Source organism: Daphnia magna, linkage group LG6 (assembly GCF_020631705.1).
Source record: "Daphnia magna isolate NIES linkage group LG6, ASM2063170v1.1, whole genome shotgun sequence".
NCBI classification, from domain to species: Eukaryota; Metazoa; Arthropoda; class Branchiopoda; order Diplostraca; family Daphniidae; genus Daphnia; species Daphnia magna.
In genome coordinates, this window is record NC_059187.1 from 8,508,944 (window position 1) to 8,535,505 (window position 26,562).

At 46.3% G+C, this 26,562-nt stretch overlaps 1 protein-coding gene across 1 annotated transcript in view; it reads left to right on the forward strand.

Moving 5' to 3' along the window:
* LOC116925172 (zinc finger homeobox protein 3) overlaps positions 1-26,562 on the forward strand; it is an 85,835-nt gene that overhangs the window by 55,539 nt on the left and 3,734 nt on the right. The window contains 3 exon segments of the mRNA XM_045175728.1: positions 2,980-3,054; positions 16,822-20,179; positions 23,271-26,562. Of these exon segments, the coding sequence (XP_045031663.1) occupies positions 16,975-20,179; positions 23,271-26,562 (6,497 nt within the window). The 5' untranslated portion in view covers positions 2,980-3,054; positions 16,822-16,974.

Sequence of the window (26,562 nt, forward strand, 5' to 3'; positions counted from 1 at the left end):
GATACACACACACACATACACGGTGCTGGCTATTTTTCTTAAACGAGTAAAAGGAGAATCTACTTTTTTGTTGTTGTTGTTGTTGTTGTCCCACCTCACCCAGGAAATGAGTGGCCGTGTGTCAGGAGGGGGAAAACCGTTGAAGCTCTCCACAAAATGGAGGGGTGTCCGATCCCAAAGTAGAAGAAAATGATTATAGGAAGAAGAAGGGAAAGAAAAAAATGGAGAAAGACGTTATTTTGTTTATTTCATGCGTCCTTTTGTTATGTAATATTTAGGGTGCAACGTTGTCTAAAAAAATAAGGGAGGGGGGGAGAAATTGGATGTGTCCTCTACCTAGAGGGACCAGTGTCTATTTTCCCATTAGAAAAGAAAAATCTTTCAAATTGTTTTTCTCCTTCTCTTTGGTCTCTTGATGGATGCTGTGTGCGTTACGTGTAAACTTGGGCAGGGCGGCATCGCGTGATTTGCTTTACGGTTGGAAGAAAATGATGATCGTGTAGAAGGGAAGCGACAGTGAGCGGATGTTCTTGTATTTCTCTTTGATTTTTAAATTAATATTCTTATTATTTATTTATTGATTTAAGAAGGGAAGAAAAAAAAAGAGGAGTTGGAAAATAACGAGAGATGAAAGATTCTTTTGAGTGGAGATGAGAGGTGTGTGTGTGTGTGTGTGTGTCTTTGTGCGTGTGCGGCCAAAAAGAAGGGAAGGAATTGAAAAAAAAAAAAGGTAAAGAAACCGGTTGCGACACAATCACATACCATTGGAACACCTTCGTTTTTATTCCCTTTTTTCTTCTTTTTTTAACAGCTAACTCTTTTTCCTCGTCAAGGTTTCTGAAAACAAAGAATAAAGCGAGAGAGAGAGAGAGGGGGGTGGGGAATCAAGAAAACGATCATTCAAAAAAGATTTGTATACATGTGATTGTCATCTGTTGAATAATTATACATTATATGCATATTTTATTCGACGGCGACCAAGACGACAAATGCATGTAACCTTCATTTTTCGGTTATTCTCCATATCAATTCTTCTAGCAGCTTCATTGCCGAGCCATATTATAATAAAAATAGATTTTAAAAAGATTTTCTTATTGAGGATTTGTCACCGCGCTTCAAAGCGGAGGGGGGTTGTTCGCCCGACGTGAGGGAGGAAATTCCACAGCACGATACAATCCATCCATCCGTCCGGTGTGTGTGTGTGTGTGTGTATATCTATTGTGTGTGAATCATATCGTCGTGATCCAAAGGTAAACGAGACAAAAAGGCCGTTGGCATTTTTTTACTCATTTGTTTTTTTGCATGCAAACAACATTTTAAAAAAAGGAAAGAAAGAACCCCGAAAAGATAGAAAAATGCTAAATGGAAAGATGGATACAGGTAGATGTCGCCTTCGTGCCGTCGTGTCTCGGCCGCCAACCTTTTCGTCTAAGCTTTCGGTAAGAAGTATTATGGTAAGGGGGGTCCTAAATGAGTGACCCTACCATATTTAAAAGGCTCGTTGTCTCTCAAAAACGGAGGCTAAACAAAGAAGAAAGACAAAATTAAGAAAGTCTTTCTCGACATTTTTTTAGTGGGGGTTCATAATGGACAGGAGAAAAAACAAAACAAGGAACCTTTTAGTCTTTTTCTCTTTCGTGGTGTCCGCCGTCGTTGCCGCCGAATCGTCTCGCGTCCGTCTTATTTTAAAAAAAAAAAACTTTGCTGGCCCATCCGCGCGCCGTGGTTTTGTTGTTTTTTGTTTGCTCTCTGCCGTCCCTCACAACCTTTTTTCCGTCTCTGCGCTTTATATACGGTTTTCATCTCCGTCTTGTTTGTTGGATGGATTCCAAAATTGACGATGCGAAAAAAACATCATCATTGCCAGTGGAGTGGAACGCGGGGTGGCCGATGAACGTGTGTGAGCAGGCATTAACAGGCGCGCAACGCTTGACCCCTCGTTTTTGTTATTTTTCTCTGAATTTGAATTTGTGGAACGATAGGCACGGAACAAAAATAACAAAAAAAGAGCCACAGTCAAATTTACCCGGAAGGCTTGTTGTTGTCTAAGAAATAAATAAATCAAATGAAATTGAAAAAGTGGGAGGGAAAAAGGAAGAAAACCAGTAACATTTACTCTCCGATGGCTTTTTAGTTGTGATTCGAAAAGAAAAGACAGAAAGAGAAAAACAAAAAAAAAAAAAGATTTTCCTTCATTTGTGTTCGTGTGTGTACCGCTGTTTGATTTCGATATTGGAGACAAGAACTAAAAGGACATGGTCCGTGTGTGTAGTCGGTCGTCGTGAGGGCTATCGGGAATTGAAAGACAAAGGAAGAAGCCGACCGTTCTCTTCTTCTAATTCTTCAATTCTTTTCGATTTTTTTTTTTTTCTTTTTCTTTAATTCTTCTGATTTGAATAAAACTTGCATTTGATTTACTTGCCTGTTCATGGCTGTAATTTTTTTTTGTCTTATTGTTGTTGCTGTGTGTGTGTGTCTTGCTTTTCTTACCTTTCTTGTCCGATGTGAACTGGACACCATCAGTCTAATTCAATCTGTGACTCGATCGCTTGTAGTTTGTTTTTGTTTGTTTCTCGGCGACCCTGTTTTTCCTTTTCTTGTTTTCCTTTTTTTTCTTCTTTGTTACATAAATGGTTTTTGGGTTGGTCGTTGTACTAATTCCGACGTTTGTTGGCAGAGAAACACGTCGCTTAGATTTCGGTTGGACCTTTATCGATCCCCTCGCCCTCCCCTCTTTATGTACAGCGACATGCTTAATCTCTAGTTACGAACCAACCGACTTGTATTGCGAGATAGCAAAGAACTCTATTGTTTTTCTTGTTGAATTAAAATGAGATGTAAGGGATGACATAATTTTCAAATGTTTTTTTTTTTGTGTTTTGTTTTTTGTTTATTATTTTAACACTGTTCGTTTTTAATGTTTGCGCACAAGTTTTCTTAGTTCATTTATTTATTTTTTGTTCTCCCCTTTGATTTCAGGTCATAAAACGAAAGCGACCAAGGACCAAGGCAATAGTGCTACGCTCGATACGCCAAAGATTTAAAAAAAAAAAGGTAAGCTTTATTTTCTTTCTTCCGTCTTGCTTTTTTTTAGATTTGGCCACTCTTGTCATTAAGGTTTGAATTGCGCATTTTACAAGATGCCAGAGAGAAGAAGGGCCTCTTGGAAGGTTAGGTAACACACACACACATAAGGAGGGTGGTGGGGGAGAAGAGAGTTGAGGACGAGGGGCAATGTATACACCGGTGACATGCTCCGGGAAACGTTTTTGTTTTGTGTTTTGTTACTTTACCTTTTGGCGATTAATTGCTCTTCGCCGCTGTTGCCGCCAGAGACTTTTTCGGTTTGGGGCGGCACGTCGACACGACACACACACACACAGACGGACATGGTGGGGGGGGGGGAATTAAATAAAGGAGAATGAAACAACAAAATAGAAGGCGACAAATAATAGATGGAGAGGAATGACGAAATGGAATAGGAGAAAGAAATAAAAAGGATGAAAAGGAGGTAGAAACAATCGACTGATTTTCACTGTTTGCAGAACAAATTGGAGAGGGTCGCATAGAGGCCGATGGCGGATTTTCAAAGTTGTCGTTTGTTTTTGTCTATTTTATTTTATTTTTGTTTTTTTCCCCGTCCATTGCAAACAGCCGAGGGCTCGCACGGATGGACGGGCAAATAGCGCTCACGAAGAACGAAAGAGAAGAGACATTTGCATTTTTCTTCTTCCCTTTTATCCGTCTTGCCATTTACGGTGGGACGTTGGGGAGACTCATCTTCACTGCGCGACATGAAATTCACGACGTTCGAAAGAAAAAAGAAAATTATATTTTGTTTTTCCTCTCTTTCCCCCCTCACCCACCCACTCTGAGAATGGCACAACTTGAGGGTTGAAATCAATTTGATATTCGTTTTTATCATAACGTAATATGTTGTCAACCATTTTCCCTTTTTATTTTTTTCGTTTTTCTTTCCCCCTTTTTTTGCGTGATTTTCTTTTTATTTTAAACACGGATCTCTTCACACACACACACACACACAAAAAGGAGAGAAACAGCTCTTTCATTTAATTTTTTTTTTTCTTTCTTTCTTTCTTGTTTAACTGGACAACGAATGAACGAATCGCAATGAGAAAAAAACCCGACGACAAAACACCGGAAATGGGACCATAGACACATTCGTACACAAATGTGTCTTTTAATACTTTCCATCTTGCCTTTTTCCCCCTCCCTCCCTTGTGCGGATGCGTGTGGTAAAAGAAGAAGTTGAGGGAAAAAGAAAATGTAAGAAAGGTTATAAAGAAAAAAAGGTCCAGTAAAGAGAGAGAAAAGTATAGAAGAAAAGAAACGGTGTTATTCTTTGGAGACGAGCGGGAAACTAAAGAGAAAATGAAGAATTAATGCGATATTTTTCTCATCTTTGGCCGGTAGTAGTTATACGAGTGTAATAGTGGTGTCGTCTCGTAATTCATTTTTGCCTGCGCACAGGAATAAAAAAGGAAAAAAAAAAGGACGAAAGGAAGGAAGGAAGAATGCGCTCACACAAGACGCGTAGAGAGACATTTGGGATTTTTTTTTCTTTTTCCTTTTCTTTCTTTCCGTCTTAAAGCTTTTTTTTTTTTCTTCTGTAGTAGCGGACTTTTACGACCGGAGCCGCGCGCGGGAGGCTGACCTGTTAATGGCCGCCCAGTTACCGCCTCAGCTGTCAGTCCCTTTTAGCCTTTTCGAGTTTGTTTTTTTTCTTTTTCTTGATCCCTCCTTGATTCCTCTTTTCTTTGCTATCTGCCCGCCCACGAGCGTGTTGTGTGTGTGTCTTTTCTGTATTGCAGAAGACGGACATTTGCCAGTCGGTGTGAAGAATGTTTTTGTTTGGTTTGGAATCGAAATGTAATCGGCGCCCAATCCACCACGCCTCAAGGTATTGCATGTATACGTATCGATAAATTATCGAAAAGTCTACGTGGGAAATGACGATTGCTATGTAGAGCTTTGATTTTTTTTTTTATTTATTTATTTTTTGTTTTATTCGTCTGTTGAAATAAAACAAATAGTCAGGGAGAGGGAACGAGAACAAAAGATGGAACAAGCAGATTTCATATTGGATCGTTTTCGTGAACCTGCTGTTAAGAGACATAACTCGGCGTTTGACTGGCTTTCGTGATTTATTCCGAGGAGATCGTTGTCTGTGTGTACCACCACACAACCAACCCTTCATTCCTCCTCCTAAAGAATTTTTTTTTTTTTATTATTATTGGTATTTTTGAAAATTATTTAACTTCCAAATGGATTGGGTTGGGTGTGTGTGTGTGTGTGTGCGTGGAGGATATGTATTTTATTATTTGATCCTTTATTATTTTATTTTTTTTTAACGTTAAATATGTGTTGGTTTCCTTGTTGAAAATGCCTTTGGGCGAGCTCGCGCCGACCTGCGCGCCTGCCTGCCTCATAAATTCACGCCAGCCCAGCAGTTAGCCTATATATATACATACACGTACATTTTCGTGTTGTGCGTCTTGCTTCCTCGGGCTCTTTTTTTTTCTTTTCCATTCTTTCTCGTTGTGTCTTTATTCGTGACGCGTAAATCAGCTGAAGAAGACGAACCCCTCTGTGCAAGAAGAAGAAAAAAAGGAGAGCAAAAGAAGCGAAGAAAGGCGAGATTTATTTGTTTCAAACTAAACGGAAATATCTGTCTATTTTTTTGTTTTTATTATTATTATTTTGGCTTGTCTACAATCACTCTTAACTGCGAGATCTCTATCCGTTTTGTTTGTTTGTGTTTGTTTGTTTTTTGTTGTTGAGTTGGAGCGTTTTTGGACTTGCGTTCGGATGGAAGGAAACATTGAACGATGCGACCGTGTTTGATTTTTTGTCTTCGTTTTCCGCCGTTGCAATGGAATTCGCGGAAAAATGAAGGGTGGGGGGTTCCTCTTTTCGAATTGCGCGCTCTTTGGCTCCTCCTCCCCACGTATTTGGGGCTGGGATACCGTCGGTGCACTGCACCTTCAACTGAGTTGCATAAGGCTACATTTGTGTTATCCAACGGTGACCGAAAAAGAAGGAGAGAGAGAGACTGTCTGTCCTCCTGTCTGCCTCATCCATCAAACAAGAAAGAGCGATCGATAACACGGACACGGGCACAAAAAAGAAGGAAAGAGAAGGCAAAAAAGACGCGCTCACACACAGAGGTACGGGAGAGATAGAAAGGCCTGGGTCTCTGTCGATTCAAACTCTATCGGCGGGAGGATCAACGACACAGACATACACACACGGCAGACTATAGACGTTTCTGAGAGAGTCAGCTAAGAGAGAAGACCCCCCGTTGACGATGACCGAAACCAAAGAGCACAACAACAACAACACACATTCCCAACTTTGGTTTCGTTTTAAATTTGTTGTTTTCTTCTTCTTCTTCTTCTTTCGTCTTTATGCAGCAAAGCTGCACACACACGTCAGAGCTCAGCATCAGCTCCTCGATTAGGCGATGAATCGAATCACGTCGTGTGTGCTGGGCATCATCCATTAAACAAGAAGAGAGGGAGAGATCGACGCTGTAGGGCTACGACCACATGAGAATGGGCCATCCGACACACACACACACACACACACACACACGCACAGAGAGAGAGAACATGTTGCTTGTATTAAAACGGAATTGTTTTCGATTTGAATCGAAATGGAGAATCTGAATTTAGATTTTCTTTCTCTCTCGTTATTATTTGAGCCAATTTGTTTGTTTCTCCGTTTCGTTCCAGCGAACGCGGCTGGTCCGTCTCTCAGCGTGTCCTCTACATGTTTGACTGTTTGGGCCAACCGATCTATTTATTTATTTATTTATTTATTTTTATTTAACAAAAATTATTGATACTATTACGACGGTACAAAGTGGGGTGAGCTGCATTCGATTTCCAATCTTTTTATTTATTATTATTATTATTATTTATTTTATTTTTTTTATTTTATTATATTTTTTCGTGGGATGTAGAAGTTTTGAAGAGAGTAGGTTAAAAGGAGATCTGTCGTGTTTGTGTGGACGGGGGGTGGTAGGTTAGCCTTCTGGGACGGAGCCGCACATGCCACAGCCGCTCTTTCCCTCCCTTATAGATCATGGCTGTGCGGATGGACGGATGGGTTGGCTTTTTCCAGGGGGTTTCTTCGTTGTTGAAACCTATTTAACGCAGCAGAGGTTGGCATCCCAACAATTTGAAGGAGAAAAAGAAAAAGAAAAAAAAATACCATCCGCCCTAATGCTAATGTGCTTCTAGGCTGGATCGTTTTTGTTTTGTTTTTTCCCGTTGATTCGTTCGTTCATTTCTTAACTGTTTAATCCTTTTTTGTTTTATTCATTTCTTTCGTCTTCTCCTTGGCTCTCCAATGGCTTTTCATTTTTGTTTGTTCCATTCACCACCCCCCCCTTTCTTATTTTTTCCCATGTCTCTCAGATGGCATACCTGAATTTTATTTTATTTTATTTTTTTGTTCAAATCAAATGAACATCGAAAGATGAAAAGAAAAGAGAAAAAGAGAGAAGAAAAAAAAAAAAAAGGGAAATCAATCCAAATTCTTTGAGGGTTTTCTTTTTGTTTCCAAATGGGGAACACCTGTGTTTTGAGAGGAGGGGGTGGACAGGAGAGAGCCGGGTCCAGGTGTGAGAAAAACAGAAACGAGGTCAATAGAGGTCACACGCATACAAGTAGAAGAAAGTCAGGTGACAATGTGCAGGTTGGATAGGGTACGGTACATTTGGGCTGCATCCATTCGAATTTTTCTTTCTTTTTTTTTTCGTGGACGTGTGACGGGAGGGGCAGTCGTCATCCGCCTCCCAGCACTGAATCAAATGAAGGCGGAGAATTCAAAAGATATTTCCTTACATTTGCATCCCCCTCCCCCCCATTTTTTTCTTCCCTATTTAACTCGTACACCTGTAATAAAGACGACCTGTACATGTGTATGGTAGCGGTTAGCTTCTTTTCTTTCTTTCTTTCTTATTAGGGAGAGAGCAAAGATGATAAAAGTGGGCGGTACACCGGCAGGTGGCGTGCGAATCGAGCCTGCGCATTGAAAAAAAATAAAATAAAATGAGCGTCTCGTTCGGGTTGTAGTAGCGAGTGGGGGGGGTATGAAACACTTTTGCTTCTCGATTCCGGTGCGTAGTATACCCCACACACACAGACACACACACACACGCATCCATGGCGCACCGTAGGGAAATGGAAGAAGAAAAGAATCGTGGCTTTTAAAAAGAGGCGGAGCCTGAGCTCCTCCTCCTTTACTCCTCTGCCTTGCCTTCGGTACACGGTGCCTGTATGGTGGTGCACGCCAAAGCCGAGGCAGCCCCACCGCCGTACCGTACGTGTTTCCCCCTTTAACCCACCCACTCGTCCTCCTCCTTCCTTTTTGCGTATGGGCACCACCCCGCGTTGAGACTGTTTTCCTCCCTCCCTCTTTTCCACCTCGGAGAGTATTCTTTTTTTTCTTTTTCTTTTTCTCTTTTTCGCTTTTTGGTGCAAGTGGTCAGCCGGCCGACAAGCCGTCAGTCGGCCCGTGACCCTCGCCGTGTCGTGTCGCGCCCGCGCGCTCAACCCGCGTCATTTTTTTGCCGTCGTGTGAGTGTGAGTGAGTGTGCTGGTTGTGCTGCGACCGCCGTGTGTGTGTTATTATTTCAGTTGTTTTTGTTTGTGTGACGGGGTCTCTTCTTTTACCACTCCGCCAATCGAAAAAAGGAGAAAGAGAGAGGGGAAACGAATAATAAGAGTAGCAGCACATTCGATTGAAACTTCATTTCTTGTGTTGAACAGAAAAGAAATTTGAAAGAAAAAAAAACAAACTCGACGAGGACATTGACAGTTGCCAATCAATTTTTATGTTTGAAAGAGAAGCAATTCAGGCTCGCAACTCTTTAAATTGAAAACAATTTTGTGTTTGGTTTGGTTTTTTTTAAACACTCATCACACCGATATGCGTTTTGTGCGCGCTCAAATCAAAGTGATGTTGTAAGTGATTTGTGTGTTTTCCTTGGCAAAACAGAAATTTCGGTGAAAGTCTTTTCGGCTGTCGGCTAGAAGTTTACGGTTGGCCAATCAGTAACGAATGGCATCGCTGACAAGTTGACAAGAACAGACCACCTTGAGATCAGACTCTCTTTTTTTTTTAAATTTTTATTTATTTCAATTCTGATTGTCTTTTTGATTGGATCGGAATATTACGATGCCGACTTTATTGAACCAACATCAACCGGCGGATCGGTCCAACAGCTGACCGGATTTGTATTCGATTCATCGGTGGTCCCTTAAAAAAAACAAACACAACTCTCCCAAGACAACACATTATAATTTTTTCTCTTTTGAATGGACCAACATTTTGTGGATTAAAAGAAAAAAAAAAAAACGAACCAAGTGCTGAGATCGTGCCAAGTGTTTTGTGTCCACAGTGTCTTGTCAGTGGTGTGTGTGTATGTGTTAGTGTATGTTGTGTGTGTGGTGTCTTGTGTTGGAGCGAGTCAATGCGCTTCCGCACGAGTCCGGCCACGCCACACCGTCTTGGCCTCTGCCAAAGGTCAGTTTATTATTATTTCTTTTTTTTTCTTGAAACATTTGTTTCATTTCCTCCGATTCCGTACACCTGATTTCGTTTTTCTTTTTTTTCTTCATTATCACATTTATTATTATTATTATTTTTTTTCCTATTCGTTTTGGTCAACTGATTCTTTCGGTTATCGTTGTGTGCAACCACAGCCATATAGGATTTTTCCAAGGGAGAAAAAAAAATTATTTACAATTTTTATTGTTATTGTTATTTTTTTAAATATCGAAAACAAACGTTCTGGATGACTTTTCAATGTCGATTGGACCCCATTTTTTTTTTCTGCGTGTTTCGCCTCCTCCCCCCCTGCTGCTGGCTCTCTTTCCGGGGTAGTCTGCGCACACTACTGACTTGAAACGCAACATTTTGGTCTAGGCTTTGCCTCTGAAAAAAATTGTCAGACAAACCAACGAGACAATAAGAATTTTGTTTTTGTGTTTTTTTTTACATAAAAATGTTTAAAGAGGGAAAGAAGAAGAAAGGGGGAAAAAAATGAGATAAACTCGCCGCCATTACTACCATAGCTACCACCAGCCACTTGAACCGGTTCCGTCGGATTCGGGTTTCCACCATTTATGATTGGTTCATTTTTGTTTTTTTCAAATTTTTAAGGTCTTAACGTTTTTGGTTAATAAATTTCTAGATGAGTTGGGTAAGAAAGAATAAAAATGCGATCAAAGTCGATCCGTAGTAACGGACGAAACACGGACGCGGTGTACACGTAGGCCTAAATCGTTTACTTTTACGCGATGTACTCAGCGACGTCGTATCGATTCGATTGCTTGGGCGGACGGTACGAACAGTTGGAAATAGCGTTAAAAGTTTTGCCGTTGAAACGATGTCGATTGGTCGTTGCGAAAGATCGATACGGCGTGGAAGTCAGCAAGAAGAAAAGGGAAATTGAGCAACGACGTCGGCTAGCGGGATAGTTAATATGACAATAGGACAACTGAAACAACATCGTAATTCTGTTTGAGAAAATGTCGAAATGATGGCCGTCCAAACTTTCCGCCACAGTCCGTTGACCGGTGACATTTTATTTCATTTTCAAATTAGTCCGCATTGCATCGCTATTGGTTGATTGACGTAGAGTTGACTTGCTCGGGTTGATTTCTTGGTGGGATGGGGGGAGGGGGAGGAGGAGTATGGGGGGGGGGGAGAACAGTGGGTAGTAGAAGTTGGTTGGGTATAAATTACGTGCGGACACGAGGCAGGTTTAGTTTAGCTCTTGTCTGGATTAAAAAACAAGAGATTACGCTCACGGCCCTTACGCACACACACTGACACACGCACCTCTCAAATTGTTTTTGATTATTATATATATATTTTTTTCAAAAAAATGTGTTCCGAAGTATTTTCAGTTAGTTTTTTTTTATCAGGGGGCGGCCTCGATCATCGAACTAGTTGGAAAGGCGATTTACGTAGCCAAGGTGTACCCCCCTCTTTTCCCCCCTGCCTCGGTGTCATCCAGTCCTATGTCGATAATCTCTCTGATGTGTGTAACGTGAGACAAGCCACGAGTTGGGAGGGTCAAGAAAAACAGCATATTGATAATGAATCCAAAATATCTAATTGAGCCAACATCGTTATCTCGATTGTTAAATGCGAGTTATATGTAGAAATGAAAAAAAAAAAATAAGCTTCGTTTGTCCCAATTGACCGTTTCACCTGTCTGTCACCGGCCGAGTCCCGAATGCCCTCTGATACGCTGTAATAACAACGGTCTTAAAGCGATATTTACAACTGGAGTTTCTGGTTGTCTTGCACGTTTATTATTCATTCTCGCCTACCTGGGAGGTGGGTGCAATAGCTACACGTTGGATTCACCTAATTATCTTATTGGCTATCTTTGCCTGAAATGTACAAACCTTTGAACGATGTGTGCGATTGCCGGCCGCTTGTTTGTCGCATTCAATTCCTCAATTTGGCTCTCTGACCTGTTTTTGTTTGTCTTTCGCTCATTTGAATCAAACATTCCAGGACGATGCCTGGATCAGTTGGCAGATGAAAAATTTGCACACTGGAAAGGCAAAATGGAATTTTAAAAAACAAAAAAAAAACTAATGAGATGCGTCATTTTCTGTTGCCTTCGAGAAGCGAATCGAGGAGGAATTTTCATTGCGGCCTCCCATTTTCTCGTCTTCTTTCGCCACGACCGAATAACTGAAGGAAACGATAGCACGAAGTCATAGCCTAGTAGTCAGTCATGTGCGCATTTAGAGTTTTTTTTTTTTTTTTGGGTTAGCCGTTGAGCCACTCTGAATTGATTGGATCGGGATAATTAATCAAAAGCTCCTTATATGTGTGTGTAATCCTCTTTGGAGAGTCGCTGATGATGCTGGTAGGACACACTAGTGAGCAGTTGATCTCCTATCTCTTGCCTGTGTCGAGGGAGAGCTATGCGTATGCATTTTTGATTCCTTTTTTTTTTAAATCCCCCACCAAAAAAAGAAGAAGAAGAAACGGTGGCGCTGTCTGTGAAAATCCCAACCGCCATTATGTTGATTTCACGTAGTGGCCCCTTCACGAGATCCTTCACTAAGCACAGGTACAACAGACGATGGATGGGCAAGAGACATATTTTCTCCCTTATTTTTCTCTCGTCGGTGGAATTCCACAATCGAATGGATTCCTCGTAGCATCAACCGACGTGCCGGTCATCGGTCATATCGTGTCTCCCTTTATTTTTCTTTTTTCTACGTTCAGCTGTGCGCTATTTTCTCGTTTTGTTTTCTTTCATTCCCCTCTTCTTCTTCTTCTTCTTCTCCTTCTCCCCCTTTTCTCTTTGACCAGAAATCAAAAGGAGGTATAAATGAAATGACATGAAAAAAAAAAAGAGAACGGAAGGCTGTGGGAGAGAGAGGGAGAGATGCTTATCCAAGTAATGTGGTAGAAAACTGAAAAAACGGAAGAAAAAAAGAAGAAAAGAAACGAGAGAGACGCGCAGAAAATCGTATACGAAGAACGTGACATTCTTTCAAAACGAATGATCTCCTGGACTTGCTTGGTTTCTCTTTGTGTTGAGCTGCGCACACCGAGAGGGGGGGTTGTAAGATTTGTTCGAAAAAAAGACTTGTACTCTGCCTGAAAGTTGTTGTTTTGTTTTGTCTGAGCAAAATCAAGTGAAATGATTCACAATCACAAAATACCTGTTGTGCGCCACTGTGGAAAACGGTGGGATTGGCGAAATTCTTGGGCCTGCTCTCGTTCGTCCCTCGCCCATTTGCTTCTCAATGGCCGAGCAGAACAACAACATTCCAAACAGCCCGGGGAACACATGTGTAGATTTACAGCCGAAATGGCGAGATTCAATCTATTTACAAAATGGAACGACGTGCTGCACGAGACGATCCACCTTTTCCCCACCTCTCGCATTACTTTTTACATCTTTAAACTAAAATGAAGGGATGAGGCCTTGTACGAAATCAAGAGTTTTGGGACTTGCTTTCTCGTCTTGTTGAACTTTAGCTTGTCGACCAAAAAGTTGAAAACAAAAATGCGTTTCAGAACTAAGAAAAGAGAAGCCGCAAATGCAGCGGCCAACAGAAAGAAAGAAAGAAAACAAAAAAGAGTTTCAAGTCTTTAATCGTCAACGAGAACGTGAGATTCATTCACAATAGTTTAGTTGTTTTGTTTTTTTTTCTTCATTTTCTTTGATTTCTTTGCCTCGGCCGTTGTTGGGCCGCCGACCTTACCCAACCGAAATGTCTTTTTATCTGTGCGGGAGCTGCCGTCGTTGGAAACGGATGACTTTCCGAAGACATTTCCTTCGTCCACCTTTCGGTCATTTGTCTGATTTTTTTGTGTGTGTTGTTCTTTCCTTATTTTCAAACTAAAAACGAAAAAAAAAAAAAAAATAAAATAAAATAAATTCAGGAAAAGATGGAGGCCATTTTACGAGACAGACAATCAGTTGGGTAATTAATCAGCGTCGTCTTTCTTGGTTTCGTCAATTCAAATTCAAACGTTCTTCGTTTGTTTTTCTTCAATATGGCGACATTGGCATTTGTCTCTCTGCTAAAGTCGGATGGATGCAGCGTGCAGGGTTGTAAGAGAATAGGCGATATTGGGGCGTGGAGATAACGTGCGGGGGGGAGGATGAACGTTCGTCTCTGTCCAATCGCTGATGCAACGTGCAATGGTAGCATTAAAAAAAAAAAAAATGTGTTGTTGTTCTGCATAAAAATGTCGGTACGTTCAGATGTCGTGGTATAGGTATAGCAAGTCTTTCTTGTCGTGATGCGTGCCGGAAAAAGACGGAATCATTTTCGGAGTCTGCGCAGACTTCCGGCACCCCCCTTAAGATAAAGACAATCAACGAAGAAGAGAAAGAAAAAGATAAGGGGGGTGATATAAGAAAAGGAGGATAGAACTCCTCCCTCCAATGTCATGCTCTGCTTCCCCCCCTTTTTTTTTTTTTTCATCTTCTTTTAATTCTTTTATTTCCGCTTTCCCTCTTTCTCACTGCTTTAGTCTCGGCGCGTTGCTTTGCTCGCTCTTGTTGTCTTGTCTTTAAGAGGAGGGGGGGGGGAGGAGGTGCGCGCGGCATCAACTGCAGACTCCCGCATCTGCATGTCACACCCATTCCTCTTTTTGCCTATACCGCCCACCGACGCTGATGATAACGACGACGCCAATGCGAGACGCTGGTGCGCACCCACCCACCCACTCTAGCCCTATCACGTCAACGCTGCCGCCACCCAACTTACCCCTAGCCCACTAACCTGCGCTTTGCTTCTCAGTTTTGCTTTTGTCCCGTGCGGGGACTCGTCAAACTGCCAGTCCCTAACCCGACTAGGGTTGTGCGTCCCTCTCTCCTCGCTCTCGCGCGCCCTGCGAGTGCGTCGCGCTATTTTTTTCTTTTTATTTCTCTTTTTTTTTTTTTCTTTTTCTTTCATTCCCTTTTTTTTATATATATATAAAGGGAAAAGAAAAGAAAAGAAAAAAAAAACGAATCCACTTGATTGCACGCACCTGTCTGCCATTTAAAAATGATTCAATCATTTATTATGTAAATCAGTTGCTACGTCATAGTAACCCAGGTGCCATCAGTTTTTGTCTGGACTCATCTTTGCTTAGCTCAATCGGGTGGTTAGAAAGAAGAAAAGAAAAGCAAAAATTGTGTCAAATACCAACTGTGTTGGTCAGCGTTCGCCGTCCCTTTTTTTTTTTTGGTTTTTTTGAATCGCTTGCGTTGCAATTTCTTCTGATTTCTCCGTATTGGAAGTGAACCGTGTTTGTGCGTGTGTGTGTGTGTGTGTGTGTGTGGTGTGTGGGCCATTTTCGGCCGATTGCAATGCCGCCTGACTTGTTGGCGTCTCTTTTCATTAGGATTTGTATTTTACATTTGGCGTTTGATTGGTACCCGCAAATTGGAGGCAACACACGCCGGTGACAGGTGACTATCTCTAACTGCTAAAAAAGAGAGAACAAACAAAAACAAAACCAAAAAAATGTTAACGTTCGCTAGAGAAAGAGAAAAGGTGCCACACGTTGGCCGTCCATTTCCGAGCACTTGGCGTGATGTTGTTATTGTTGTTGTAGTGTGACCACTTTGAATCGGCCCGTTTTCTTTTCTTTTTTCTTTTTTCTTTTTATTCGCCGAACGCATTCCAGCTTCCGTCTTATCCGTTGGCCATCTCGAAAAAGAGCCGAGTCGAGTCGAATCGTCGTCATAATAATAAAACAGTCGACATTTTGTTTTCTGTTTTTTTTTTTTGTTTTTTCTTTCTTTTTTATTTAAAATCGTCTCATCGTTTTCGCTTTATATGTGTTACGCTCTGTTGTTCTCTTGACCGACGTTTGTCGTAGCTCCTTTGTTTTGTTTTCTCCCCGTTTTATTATTATTATTATCATTTTCTTCTTTTTTTTTCCTTTGGTTCTGGTTTTTGTTTTATTTCTTTCCCACTTCTCTTATTCATTTGATGGAATTGTGGAAGCCCCCAAGAAAAAAAAACCCGAGTGTCGCCCCCTTCGGGTAAAAAGACACGACAACACGCATAGAAGGCCGTTGTCGCCGACGGGTTTTCTCTTTTTCGTCTTGTGTGTGTGTGTGCGCATTTAAGACATTTTTAAACAGAAACAAAAAAAAAAAAATGAGGGGTGCGGAGGAATAAAAAAAAAAAGAGAGACGGTCGTCAACGGCCGCGTGATAAGAGAAATTTGAAATATATATTTAAAAAAAAAAAGGGCAACACCAGAAAGGAGAAGGTGGTGGTGGTAGGGAGGTACGGAATAATAACCGGAAGTCAATTGTTAATTTTGATTGGCCAAATCCTCTCCTTGTGTACGTGTGTGTGTGTGTGTGTCTTTTTCTTTGCTCGATGTGCTCCGAGCTCTTTTATTTTTTTTTTTTCGACGTCGAATTGAGGTGGGTGGGTTGAAATGGAGGGAAAGCGCATATATTCTGTAATTATTCTTTTCATTCTTGATTGTTGGCTCTTTTCTTTCCGTTTGTTCACCTTCAGGTGGCGATTCGGACGACCAAAACGGCATCAAGTGCTCGTTTATATTACACACACACACACACATATATATATACTGAATATATACACACACACACACACACACACACACCGTGTCCAGCCATATATCATGGGAGAGAGTCGATGTGTACATAGACGCGCGCTATGGCGCAAGAGCAGCAGTAAGAGCAACAAAAAAAAAAAAAAGAAACACAAAAAAAAGGCAAGGCGCCGCCGCCGTGGCGTTAAGAAACATTTAAATGGGAGCCGCCGTACTCGTGATGATTGTCTGCGTGTGTGTTGCAGCGGCGCGCGCACCGCATCCAATTTGCTGCAGACCTCCTTCCTCCTCCTACTCTCCTCCTCCTCCTCATCGTCTCATCTTCATTTTATTTTTATTTCTTTTTTAATTTTTTTTTTTTACTCTTCTTTTATTTTGTGCGTCGCTCTCATCACTTGCATTTCCTCGTATTTATTTTTTTTTAGCGCCCGCCCAAAGTGAGGGCGCAAAAAAGAAAAGTGTCTCTGTCCAAATAGAAAATGATGTCGTCTATTTAGACTGGATGAAACAAGATGACTCTCTCTCACTCTCTCTCTCTCTCTTTCTTTCTTGTTACAATTGACGACACACGGGCCAGTTATAGGTTAGCTAGCCGACGAATCAGTCTTTCCCGCCTTGTTTTCAAACTCATTTGTTTCATCGACATGTAGTCCAATCTAAAATTGTGTTCTAACGAAAAAACGTTCATTTGTGTGTGTGTGTGTGTCATTTCAGGTGATGAGGTGGTAGCGTGAAGTAAAGCACGACGAGAACGGGAAAGGAAGACCCAGAGAGAGACGGACACCAATCATCGAATTGGTGCGAAAGAAAAGGGATTTGTTTGTCTTCTTCTTTCTTCTTCTTCTTCCCCGATTCAAAACAGAAGAAATGGATGTGTCGATAGCGGTGCCTAGTCCGCGGGTCCACTCGGACGCGACGACGGCCTCTGCCACCCCCTCTGCGGCCCTCAGTTTACCTTCGCCGACGGCGGCCATGACGTCTGTAGCGCCGCAACAGACGACGACGCCGCCGCCGCCTAATTCGATGGACACGGGGCAGACGACCCTAGTCCACGCCCGGCTCGACGCTCGCGACGTCATGGCCGGCTCTTGTGATTCTGGTCAGGAAGACGAGGAGTTGGAAGACGGTAGTCATCACCACAGTAGTAACTCGTCGACGCCCAATCTGACGTCGAAAACATCGGCCAACGCCAATGGGTCGGCCCCCGCGGCCGACGACGATGACGACGATGATGATGACGAGGACGAGGACGACGATGATGTTGAACGCTTCGACGGCAAAATCGTTTACAACCCGGACGGATCTGCCTACATCATCGAGGAGAACAGCCAGGGAGGCGGGAGCGATTTGGAGGATATCCCCGTCAGGTTACCCAAGCTGGAAGGCGCCATCGTGGACGGGCGTCGTGGGGCGCAGAACTTGCACGACGTGGCCGCTTCGCTGCCGCAAATTGCCAGCGCCCTCTACGTTTCCCGGCCGCAGGCTAAACAGCATCCCTACTACGGAGGCAGCAGCGCGTGCTCCGGCAACGACGGTGGCACACATTCGGCCGGCGCGAGAGCCAACGCGGCCGAGCCGGTCATGCACAGCTTCCGCGTCTACTCTGCGCGGCGCAATTGCGATTCGAACAGCAAGGCGCCAGTACCTGCCGCTTTTTCGCTCGCCGCTTGCAGCAGCCACTCGTCGGTGCCCATCAAACCGATCCTCATGTGTTTCGTGTGCAAACTGTCGTTCGGCCTGGCCAAGACGTTGGTGTCGCACGCGACGGCCGAGCACGGCGTCCGGCTGGACGACGAGGAGAAGCGCATCTTGGGCCAGGCCAACACGTCGGCCATCCTCCAGCTGGTCGGCAAGAGCAAAGAGCCGGTCGTTTCGTTTCTCGAGCCGGTCACGTCACCCGTCAGCCAGCTAACAGCCGGGCAACAAGAGCCCGGCAACAGTCACAATAATCACTCGTCGTCCGCCGACGGCATGGACGTTGACGACATCATCAAAGCGGAGCCGGCCAACAACGACGAGTCGTTTGAGACGAAAGAGACGTCGTCCGTCTCGTTCAATCGGCCCCGTTCGAGCAGTCCCGTCGGTAACCATGGCAACAACAACAACAACGGCCCAACGAGCGTCTCGTCGCCGTCTGCCGCCAGTTCGGCGACGCCGTCTCCGCTTTCGCCGCAGCTCCAGCTGACGCCGGCCAACGTCAGCATGGCGTCGATCGCGGCGGCCGCCGCCAGTTTCGGCAACCCGTTTTTCAGTCAACAGCTGCAGCAGCAACAAATGTACCAACAACAACAGCAGCAGCAGCAACAACAACCCGACGTCGTCCAGGGACTGTTGAGTCCAGGCTTGAGCAGTTCGGCCGCTGCGGCCATGGCGCTGGCCACGCGCAACTCGTGCAAGACGCTGAAATGCCCCAAATGCAACTGGCACTACAAGTACCAGGAGACGCTCGAGATCCACATGAAGGAGAAGCACCCGGAAAGCGAGACGTCGTGTCTGTATTGCCTGACGGGCCAGCCGCACCCGCGGCTGGCGCGCGGCGAGACGTACACGTGCGGATACAAGCCGTACCGCTGCGAGGTGTGCAACTACTCTACGACGACCAAAGGCAATTTGAGCATCCACATGCAGTCGGACAAGCATCTGAACAACGCGCAGGAGCTGCAGCACAACGGGCAACAGACGAACGCCGCAAGCGCTGGCGGAGGAGTCGGAGTCGGGGTAGGAGGCGGAAGCGCGAGCGCTCACAACACGAGCGCCGAGTCGCTGACGTCGCCGTCGAAGACGAGCTCCGGCTCGTCGCTGTTGCACCACCATCAGCAGCAGAGCCCGTCCCTGCAGTCTGCTGTCAACAATGCGGCGGCCGTCAACAGTTTGACGGGCAGCCCGGCTAACCTGACCTCTTCTTGTTCGGTGCCGTCGAGCCAGTTGGCCAAACTGGCGGCGCCGGCCAGTAAGCCGACGTTCCGCTGCGACGTGTGCAACTACGAGACGAACGTGGGCCGCAACTTGCGCATTCACATGACGAGCGAGAAGCACACGCACAACATGATCATGCTGCAGCAGAACGTCAAGCGCATGCAACAGCTGTCGGCCCTGCAGCAGCACGACCCGTCTTCGGTCGCCATGCAGTCGTCGGCCGGCGGAGCCGAGGCCGCGCTGGCCGACATGGCCTACCAGCAGGCGCTCTTCATCCAGATGATGACGGGAGGGCAACTGCCTGGACAAGGCGGGCAAATGGTGGATTCGCAGTCGCCGTGGGCGGCGGCCGCCGCCGGTGCCGGACAGTCGATGGCCGGCGTGGGCCCGCTGCTCGATCCGGGCCTCAACCCCGAAACGATGGAGCCCTTGCCGGAGCCGATGGAGGCCAACCCGTCGCACGTGTTCCAGTGTCTGGTGTGCAGCGTGTTTAGCGGCGACGTGGCCGAAGTGATTGGCCAGCACGTGGCGGCCGATCGATCGCGCCAGCGCGAGCACGAGGCCCTCCTCCTCATTGGCGGCCATTACCTGTGCCGCTTGTGCGCCTACAAGACGACGCTCAAGGCCAATTTCCAGTTGCACTGCAAGACGGACAAGCACTTGCAGCGGCTGCAGCACGCCACGCACATCCAGGAGGGCGGCGCCCGCAACGACTGGAAGTTGCAGTACGTGACGAGCACGACCAACCCGGTCCAGCTGCGCTGCAACGTGTGCGAGTACTACACCAACAGCGTCCACAAGCTGCAGGTGCACGCGGCCAGTCCTCGCCATCAGCTGGCCGTCGAGCTCTTCCGCTTTGCTTCCGACGAGGCGGCAGCCTTGGCCAGGTCGAGCGCCGGTGCCGTTCAGTTCCAGTGTCGGCTGTGCCAATTCGACTGCCCCAACAAGACGGCCCTCCTCCAACACGCGCGCTCCCTGCGCCACTGTCAACTCGAACAGCTGGCCGAACTTCAACGACGCAGCGCTGCCGGCCCCAAAGAGGCGATGCTCGCGCCGCTCGAACTGCGCGACCTTTTCGCCGCCGTCCCAACGGCCGCCGATTCGGATGACGAAGGAGCGCCATCAGTCAGCCAAGTCCAGTCAGCCAATGGAACAGGTACGTTTCTTTTTATTTTTCTTTTTTTATTTATTTTTTTGCACTTACTTGACCTACGGTTTTGTGTTTGTGTGTGTGTGTGTGTGTGTGTGTTTCGTGTTCAGAACCCCAACAGAGACGGGGCAACACGCGTTCCATCTCAATCACTGTAACATCTTTCGACTCCGCCCCCACTCCTTACCTCCTCCTCTCAGTTGCGCAATCGTTGTCTTTATTAAGACACCAAGCAACACACTTGCTGAAAATAGCCTACACACCGGTCAACCTCCTCATTTTATTATATTTAATTTTTTTTTTGGGGGGGGTTGATTGGGTATTCAAAAGAGGTAAAAAGGAATAAAAATTGCGATGGCCTCTAGCGCGAGCCAATTTGAAATTTGACACAGTAGCAACAAGAAGAAGAAGAAGAAAAAAAGTGGGGGGGGGATGCGGGTTTTCAAAAAATTTCGAAACAAAAAAATGCGTAAATAAAATATCAGAAAAATTAAACACCTTTCCTGCCCACCTCCTCCCCCCCCCCTTTTTCGGGAAGTAGAAAAATGAAGAAGAGCCGCGCCGATATGTATAATATACAAGGTGTCAAAGATGACTCTCTCTCTCTATCTTTTCTCCTTTATATATACATATAGATATGTATATATATATATATGCCTTCCTCTCATCGTACCGTCCGACAATATAGGAAGCGAAACACAACCCCACCTTTGATTATTTATTAGACGATATTTACATTTATGGAGGTTCAGTGGTTGAGCTGGTGTGAGGCGTTCTTCCCCTTTTTCCCTTCATATTTTTTGTTTTCTTTTTATTTCTTTCGGGAAGGCCCTGAGGGAAACGTTGCGCGCTCAGCCGCGTCTTTTCTTTTTCTTTAAAAAAAAAAAAAAAAAAAAAAGAGGAAAAGGCCGGGTGTTGATTTTATGGCGGTCCGCTCGACACGCACGGTAATTTGGCACGCTATAGTTGCCCCCTTTGCTCCCTCTTTCAGCCCCTCTCTCGCGCTTCTTTTTCTCTCTCTCTCTCTCTCTCTCTCTGGGAGGAGGAGGAGGAAGAAGAAGAAGAGGACGATGAAGACGAAGACGAAGAAGATGAGGGTCTTTGCTAGCCGTTGTGATAGCCTCCAGCTGCATACGTAGACGACTCGTCCTTCTCTCCTTTCCTCTCCATCTCTCTTTACTCGCTAGCGATCTGTGCAGCGATGCACCTTGTTTCCTTAAGACTTTTCAGGTATTTATCGTGTGCGCGCTCATACTCGAGAGACAGAATGATGAAATGAAATGTTAATGTGCTCCGCTCTCCTTTTTTTTTTTTCTTCTTCGTTTTTCTTTCTTTCTTTCTTCGTGTTGTTTTTATTTATTTATCTATTTATTTTCTTTTTCTTGGCTTTTTTGTTTTTTTTTTTGTTTTTTTATTTTCGTGATCTCGTCGTGTTGGCCTTCATTTTAAGGCGCGCGTGCCGTGCGGTGAGTCCACTTGGTCGTGGCACGATTGATTTGATTTGATTTGATTTTTTTTTTTTTTTGTTCATTTGTGAATATTCATGTAATATTTCCCAGCGAATCAACCACCCGCCGACCCACCCACTTGCACCGTACATACATGTCAGATCGTAATTTCGACAAACAAAAAAGGTGGAGGGATATAGCGAGGGAGGAAAGGAGGAGGAGGTAGGGGGGGGGGGTTAGACAGACAAGTCGTGAAATCACAAAAGAAAAACCATTTGGATTGGATCACGAATGAGTCATTTGCGGCCGGCCGCAAAGTACTCGCGCGCAACGTCGCATTCCCCCCCTCCTCTTTATTTCATTTCATTTTTTTTTTTTTCTTAAATTTATTCAGAATGATTGTAATTATTTTTCTCTATCTTTATCTCTCTCTCTCCCTTTTTTTTTTTTTTTTTCATATACAAATTTTTGTTGTGCGGTTTTGATATTCCGGAATGAAATCAAGGCCATGTCGTGTCCCTCCTTCCTCGACTCCGCTCATTATCATCCTGTTCTTTAGGCTCTCCTCCCTCTCTCTCTCTCTCTCTCTCTCTTCCTCTATTCTCTTCTTTTTTTTCTTTTATTCTATTTTAAATAGTTGTGATTGTTATTACGCCATACGACGATGATGGCTAGCTCGAATGAATAAATAATTCGTCTTTTCCTCTTTATTCTTTTTTTTTTTTTCTTTTTGCTCTTTCTTCTCTTTCAGTCTTACTTTTGGAACCCTCCAACTTTTCTCCCAAATTGCTGTGGCTCTTCTCGTCATTTGACAAGAAGACGAAGAAAAATCAGAGAGAGAGAGAGAGAAAAAAAGGCAACCAAACCCGCTTATTATTCAAAGACTCACAAAGAGCGAGCCGATGGGGTGGTGACTATACAATGTGATGATTACACACACACACAGACAGACAGACAGAGAGCGAGAGAGAGAAAGAGAGACGCACGAGAGAGAAATAAAAAGAGAGACAGAGAGAAATTGAGAAAAATAGGAGATAGCGAACCGGATTGGTCGGATGACTAATGGATGCATTGACATGTCACCTGTATGTATTTCTCTCTGCTTTTCTTCATATGGTCAAACGACAATTTACCTCCTTCTCTACGCCATATCCTCGAATGTGTGTCTGTCTCTGTTTCCATTCGAGATTTTTTGTTGTTTTGTGAATATTTTAAGAAACAAAACAAAACTCATCGCGACCCTTTTGCACGAGTGTGTGGGACTTTGAAATGCCCCACCTTCACCCCGAAAAATTAATAAATTAACGAGTGACTTATCTGTCGACCAAATGACGGTGACATACATTTAAAAAAGGAAAAACGCGTGGGGTATTATTTGTCCAATCAAAATGACAGAAACCAGCTGCGGCCTATTTGACAAGTTTTTATGTATTTTTATCGTAATATTATATTCACACATTAGCATATGTTCTGATCAGAAAAGATGGCGAAGTAAAAATGGAAAAAAAAAAAAAACATACATACACACACAAAACAGACAGTCGTATTAAACTATTTGGTTCGAACCGGACGTGAGACGTCATAGCAATAGCCACACGCGAATGTTGCGCATCGTTCTAATAATTACGTCCCGTCTGTGTTTGTTATAGAAGCCGATCGAGCTCACCTCCTGGCCGAGCACGACATGGCCGCCGCCGCTGCTGCGTCAACAACGAAAGCTCTGCAACAGCAGCAGCAACAACAACAACAACAACAAGGCGAACAAGTGACCAACAATAACGAAGCCAAATCGTCGAGTGAACAAGGCAACCAGGGCGTGAGTTGCCCGCTCTGCCAGAACCGTTTCGCCGACCGGGCTCAGGTGGAGCAGCACGCCGCCACGGTGCACAATGTCAACGCCGAAGGATTGGAGCGGCTCATGCTGCTCGTCGAACAGGCCAACTGGCTCAACGCAGCCATGCAACAACAACAGCAGCAGCAGCAGCAACAACGACAGCCACCGCCACCAACTCCAGGTAACAACAACGCACTCTGCCGACCTGAGGAAGATTCGAGGCACGAATCGCCGACCTCTGGCGAGGACGAAAGCGAATCGCCCGCGCCCGTCGCACCTCACGTCCACCAGCAACAGCAGCGCGGCCAGCAACAGGCGGCCGTCGTGCCCCCCGCCGCCACCGTCTCGGAGCGGCACGCCTACAAGTACCGCTGCCCGCAGTGCTCGCTGGCCTTCAAAACGCTGGACAAGTTGCAATTGCACTCGCAATATCACGTCATCCGGGACGCGACAAAGTGCCCGCTCTGCGGCCGCTCTTTCCGCTCCATCCTGTCGCTGCAGAAGCACTTGGAGAGCTCGCACGCCGAGCTGACGGACGAAGAAGCCAACGTGCTGCGGCAGAGCCTCTTGTCGCATCCGCTGCTGCTCAGCGGCTTGGCCGGCCAGGCCAGCGAAGCGGCCATTAGCGAGTATTTGCGCCGCGAACAGGCGGCCGCCGCCGAACTGTCTGGAGCCGAAGACGACATGGATCAGGAGGATTCCGGATTGCTTCACAGCTCCGGCCTGTTGGCCAACACCATGGACGAAGGCCAAGAGGAGAGCGAAGAGATGGATCACGACCAAATGGGTAGCGATTCCGGCCTGCTTCATCACAACAGCCAGAAGATGGGCGGGGCTGGCGGAAATGCGGCCGGAGGAAGAGGAGCAGGTGATAATGGTGGCGGTGGCGGCTTTGGTCACGGTGAGCCCGTCCACCAGGGAACTCCGCTGGAAGAATACCTCAACAGCGCCTCTGTGGCGGAGGAGACGTACGCGGATCCGGTGCGCCGGCACAAGTGCCACCGCTGCAAGATGGCGTTCACGTCGCAGAGCTATCTGACTAGTCACAACAAGACGATGCAGCACCGCAAGGGCGAGAAGCTGCACTACCCGATGGAGAAATACCTGGACCCGAACCGGCCCTTCAAGTGCGACGTCTGCAAGGAGTCGTTCACGCAGAAAAACATTTTGCTCGTTCACTACAATTCCGTCAGCCATTTGCACAAGCTCAAACGGGCCGCGTCGATCACCGGAGCGGCCGAACCGGCCGCAGCCTCGCCAGTCACGCCCACCCTGCCGCCGTTGATCGCCAGACCCGAACGCCCCGTCACGGCCAGTTCCAACTGCTCGACGGGAGCCGCCGCCGCAAACGCCAGCGAGTCGTCGCCGGCCGGCGGCGTCAACAGCAACAGCAAACCGTGGAAGTGCAACATATGCAAAGTGGCCTACAGTCAAGGCTCCACGCTCGACATTCACTTGCGCTCCGTTCTCCATCAGACGCGAGCGTCCAAACTCCAAGAGTTGGCCGCCGCCGGACAGATTGACTTGACTCGACCGTTGATCGAACAACCGGCACCTGGCGCGGCCGCCATTCAGAGCTCGCCCGAATCGCCCGCACTGCCCGGTCGCAAGACGAGCCCCATCGCCATTGAAAACGGGCTGGACCAGCAGCAGCAGCACCAGCAGCAGCAACAACAATTGGCCATGGCCCTCGGACAACTTTACGGCCTGTCGGCCGAGCAAATATTCCAGCAGCAACAGCAGCAGCAGCTGGTCCAGCAGTACTACTCTGCCGTGGGCTTCAACAATGCCGACAGCAATTGGCAGAACAGCGTCAAGACGGCCGAACGGGCCGACGATTCGCCCATTGCGCTACCCGATGACAACGCCAACAACAACAACAAATTGAACCTGCCCGCCCGGCGGTCGTCGCGCATGCTCAAACACCTGCTGGGCAGTTACGGCTTTGAGCTGGTGATGCAATTCAACGAGTGCCACCAGAAGCAGCGCGGCGCCGGCCAACCGAAACAGCAGCAACAACAACTGCAACGGGGCGACGAGCAGCAGCAGCAGCAACAACAACAACAACAATCTGGCGTCAATAACAATCTCAACAGTTCGACGGCCAGCAGCAACGATCCGGCCGAGGAAGAGAACAAGGAGAACGCCATGGAGACGCAAGACTCTCAATCGGGGACGGACAAGGCGCCCGAAATCCAGCGCTGCGTCTGCCCGCTTTGCCACAAGAGCTTCTCGAGCATTTGGGTCCTGAAGGCGCACAGCGAGGAGGTCCATCGCCAGATGGTTCCGCCCCACTGCGTCGAACAGTGCGCCGACGAGATTAAGAGGACGGCCAATTTGAATAACACGTCGACGTCGACTCCGGCCGGCGTGGGGCCTCATTTGTCGCCCGTCGAACGACTCCCACCGCCGGGCAATATCGATCGACCCGAGCGTGAACCGACGGCCGATTTGCCCGTCGAGTCGTCGTCGGCGGCGGCGGCGGCCGCCTCTGTGAAGGCGACGTCAGCCACTCCGCGTCCCGAGAACACGCCCACTCCGCGGACGGCTTCGTCTACTCCGATTTCGACCAGTGCCGTTGAGTCGGCGGCCCAGGCTCAGGCCCAGCAGGCCGCCCAGATGCAGCAGTCGCAATTGGCGCAGCAGATGAGCGACATGCAGGGCGTTCTGAACGCCATGGGATTGGCGTCGCAGCTTCAACAGCAATTCAACCCGATGATGATGGGCTTGGCCGGTTTAGGCCTTCACGGTGCCGCCGGGCTGGGTTTCAACATGCCGGCCGCCGCTTTGGCCGCTATGAACATGCAACCACCGTTGATGAATCCGTTCATGATGGCCGCTGGCCATTTCGATCCCATTCAGGCGGCCATGGCTGCGCAGGCTGCCCAGAACAACCCGTATCTGCAATCGGCCATGGATCAGCAAGCCGGACAATACGTCAAACAGCAACAGCAAATGCTCCAGCAACAACAGCAGCAGCAGCAGCAACAACAACAGCAGCAACAACAACAACAACAGTCGGCTGCTGGTGGCTCTTCGTCGGCCAACGTTTCGCAGGTAGGAAGTGCGGCCAGCAATCAGCAACAGCAGCAGCAACAACAACAAAG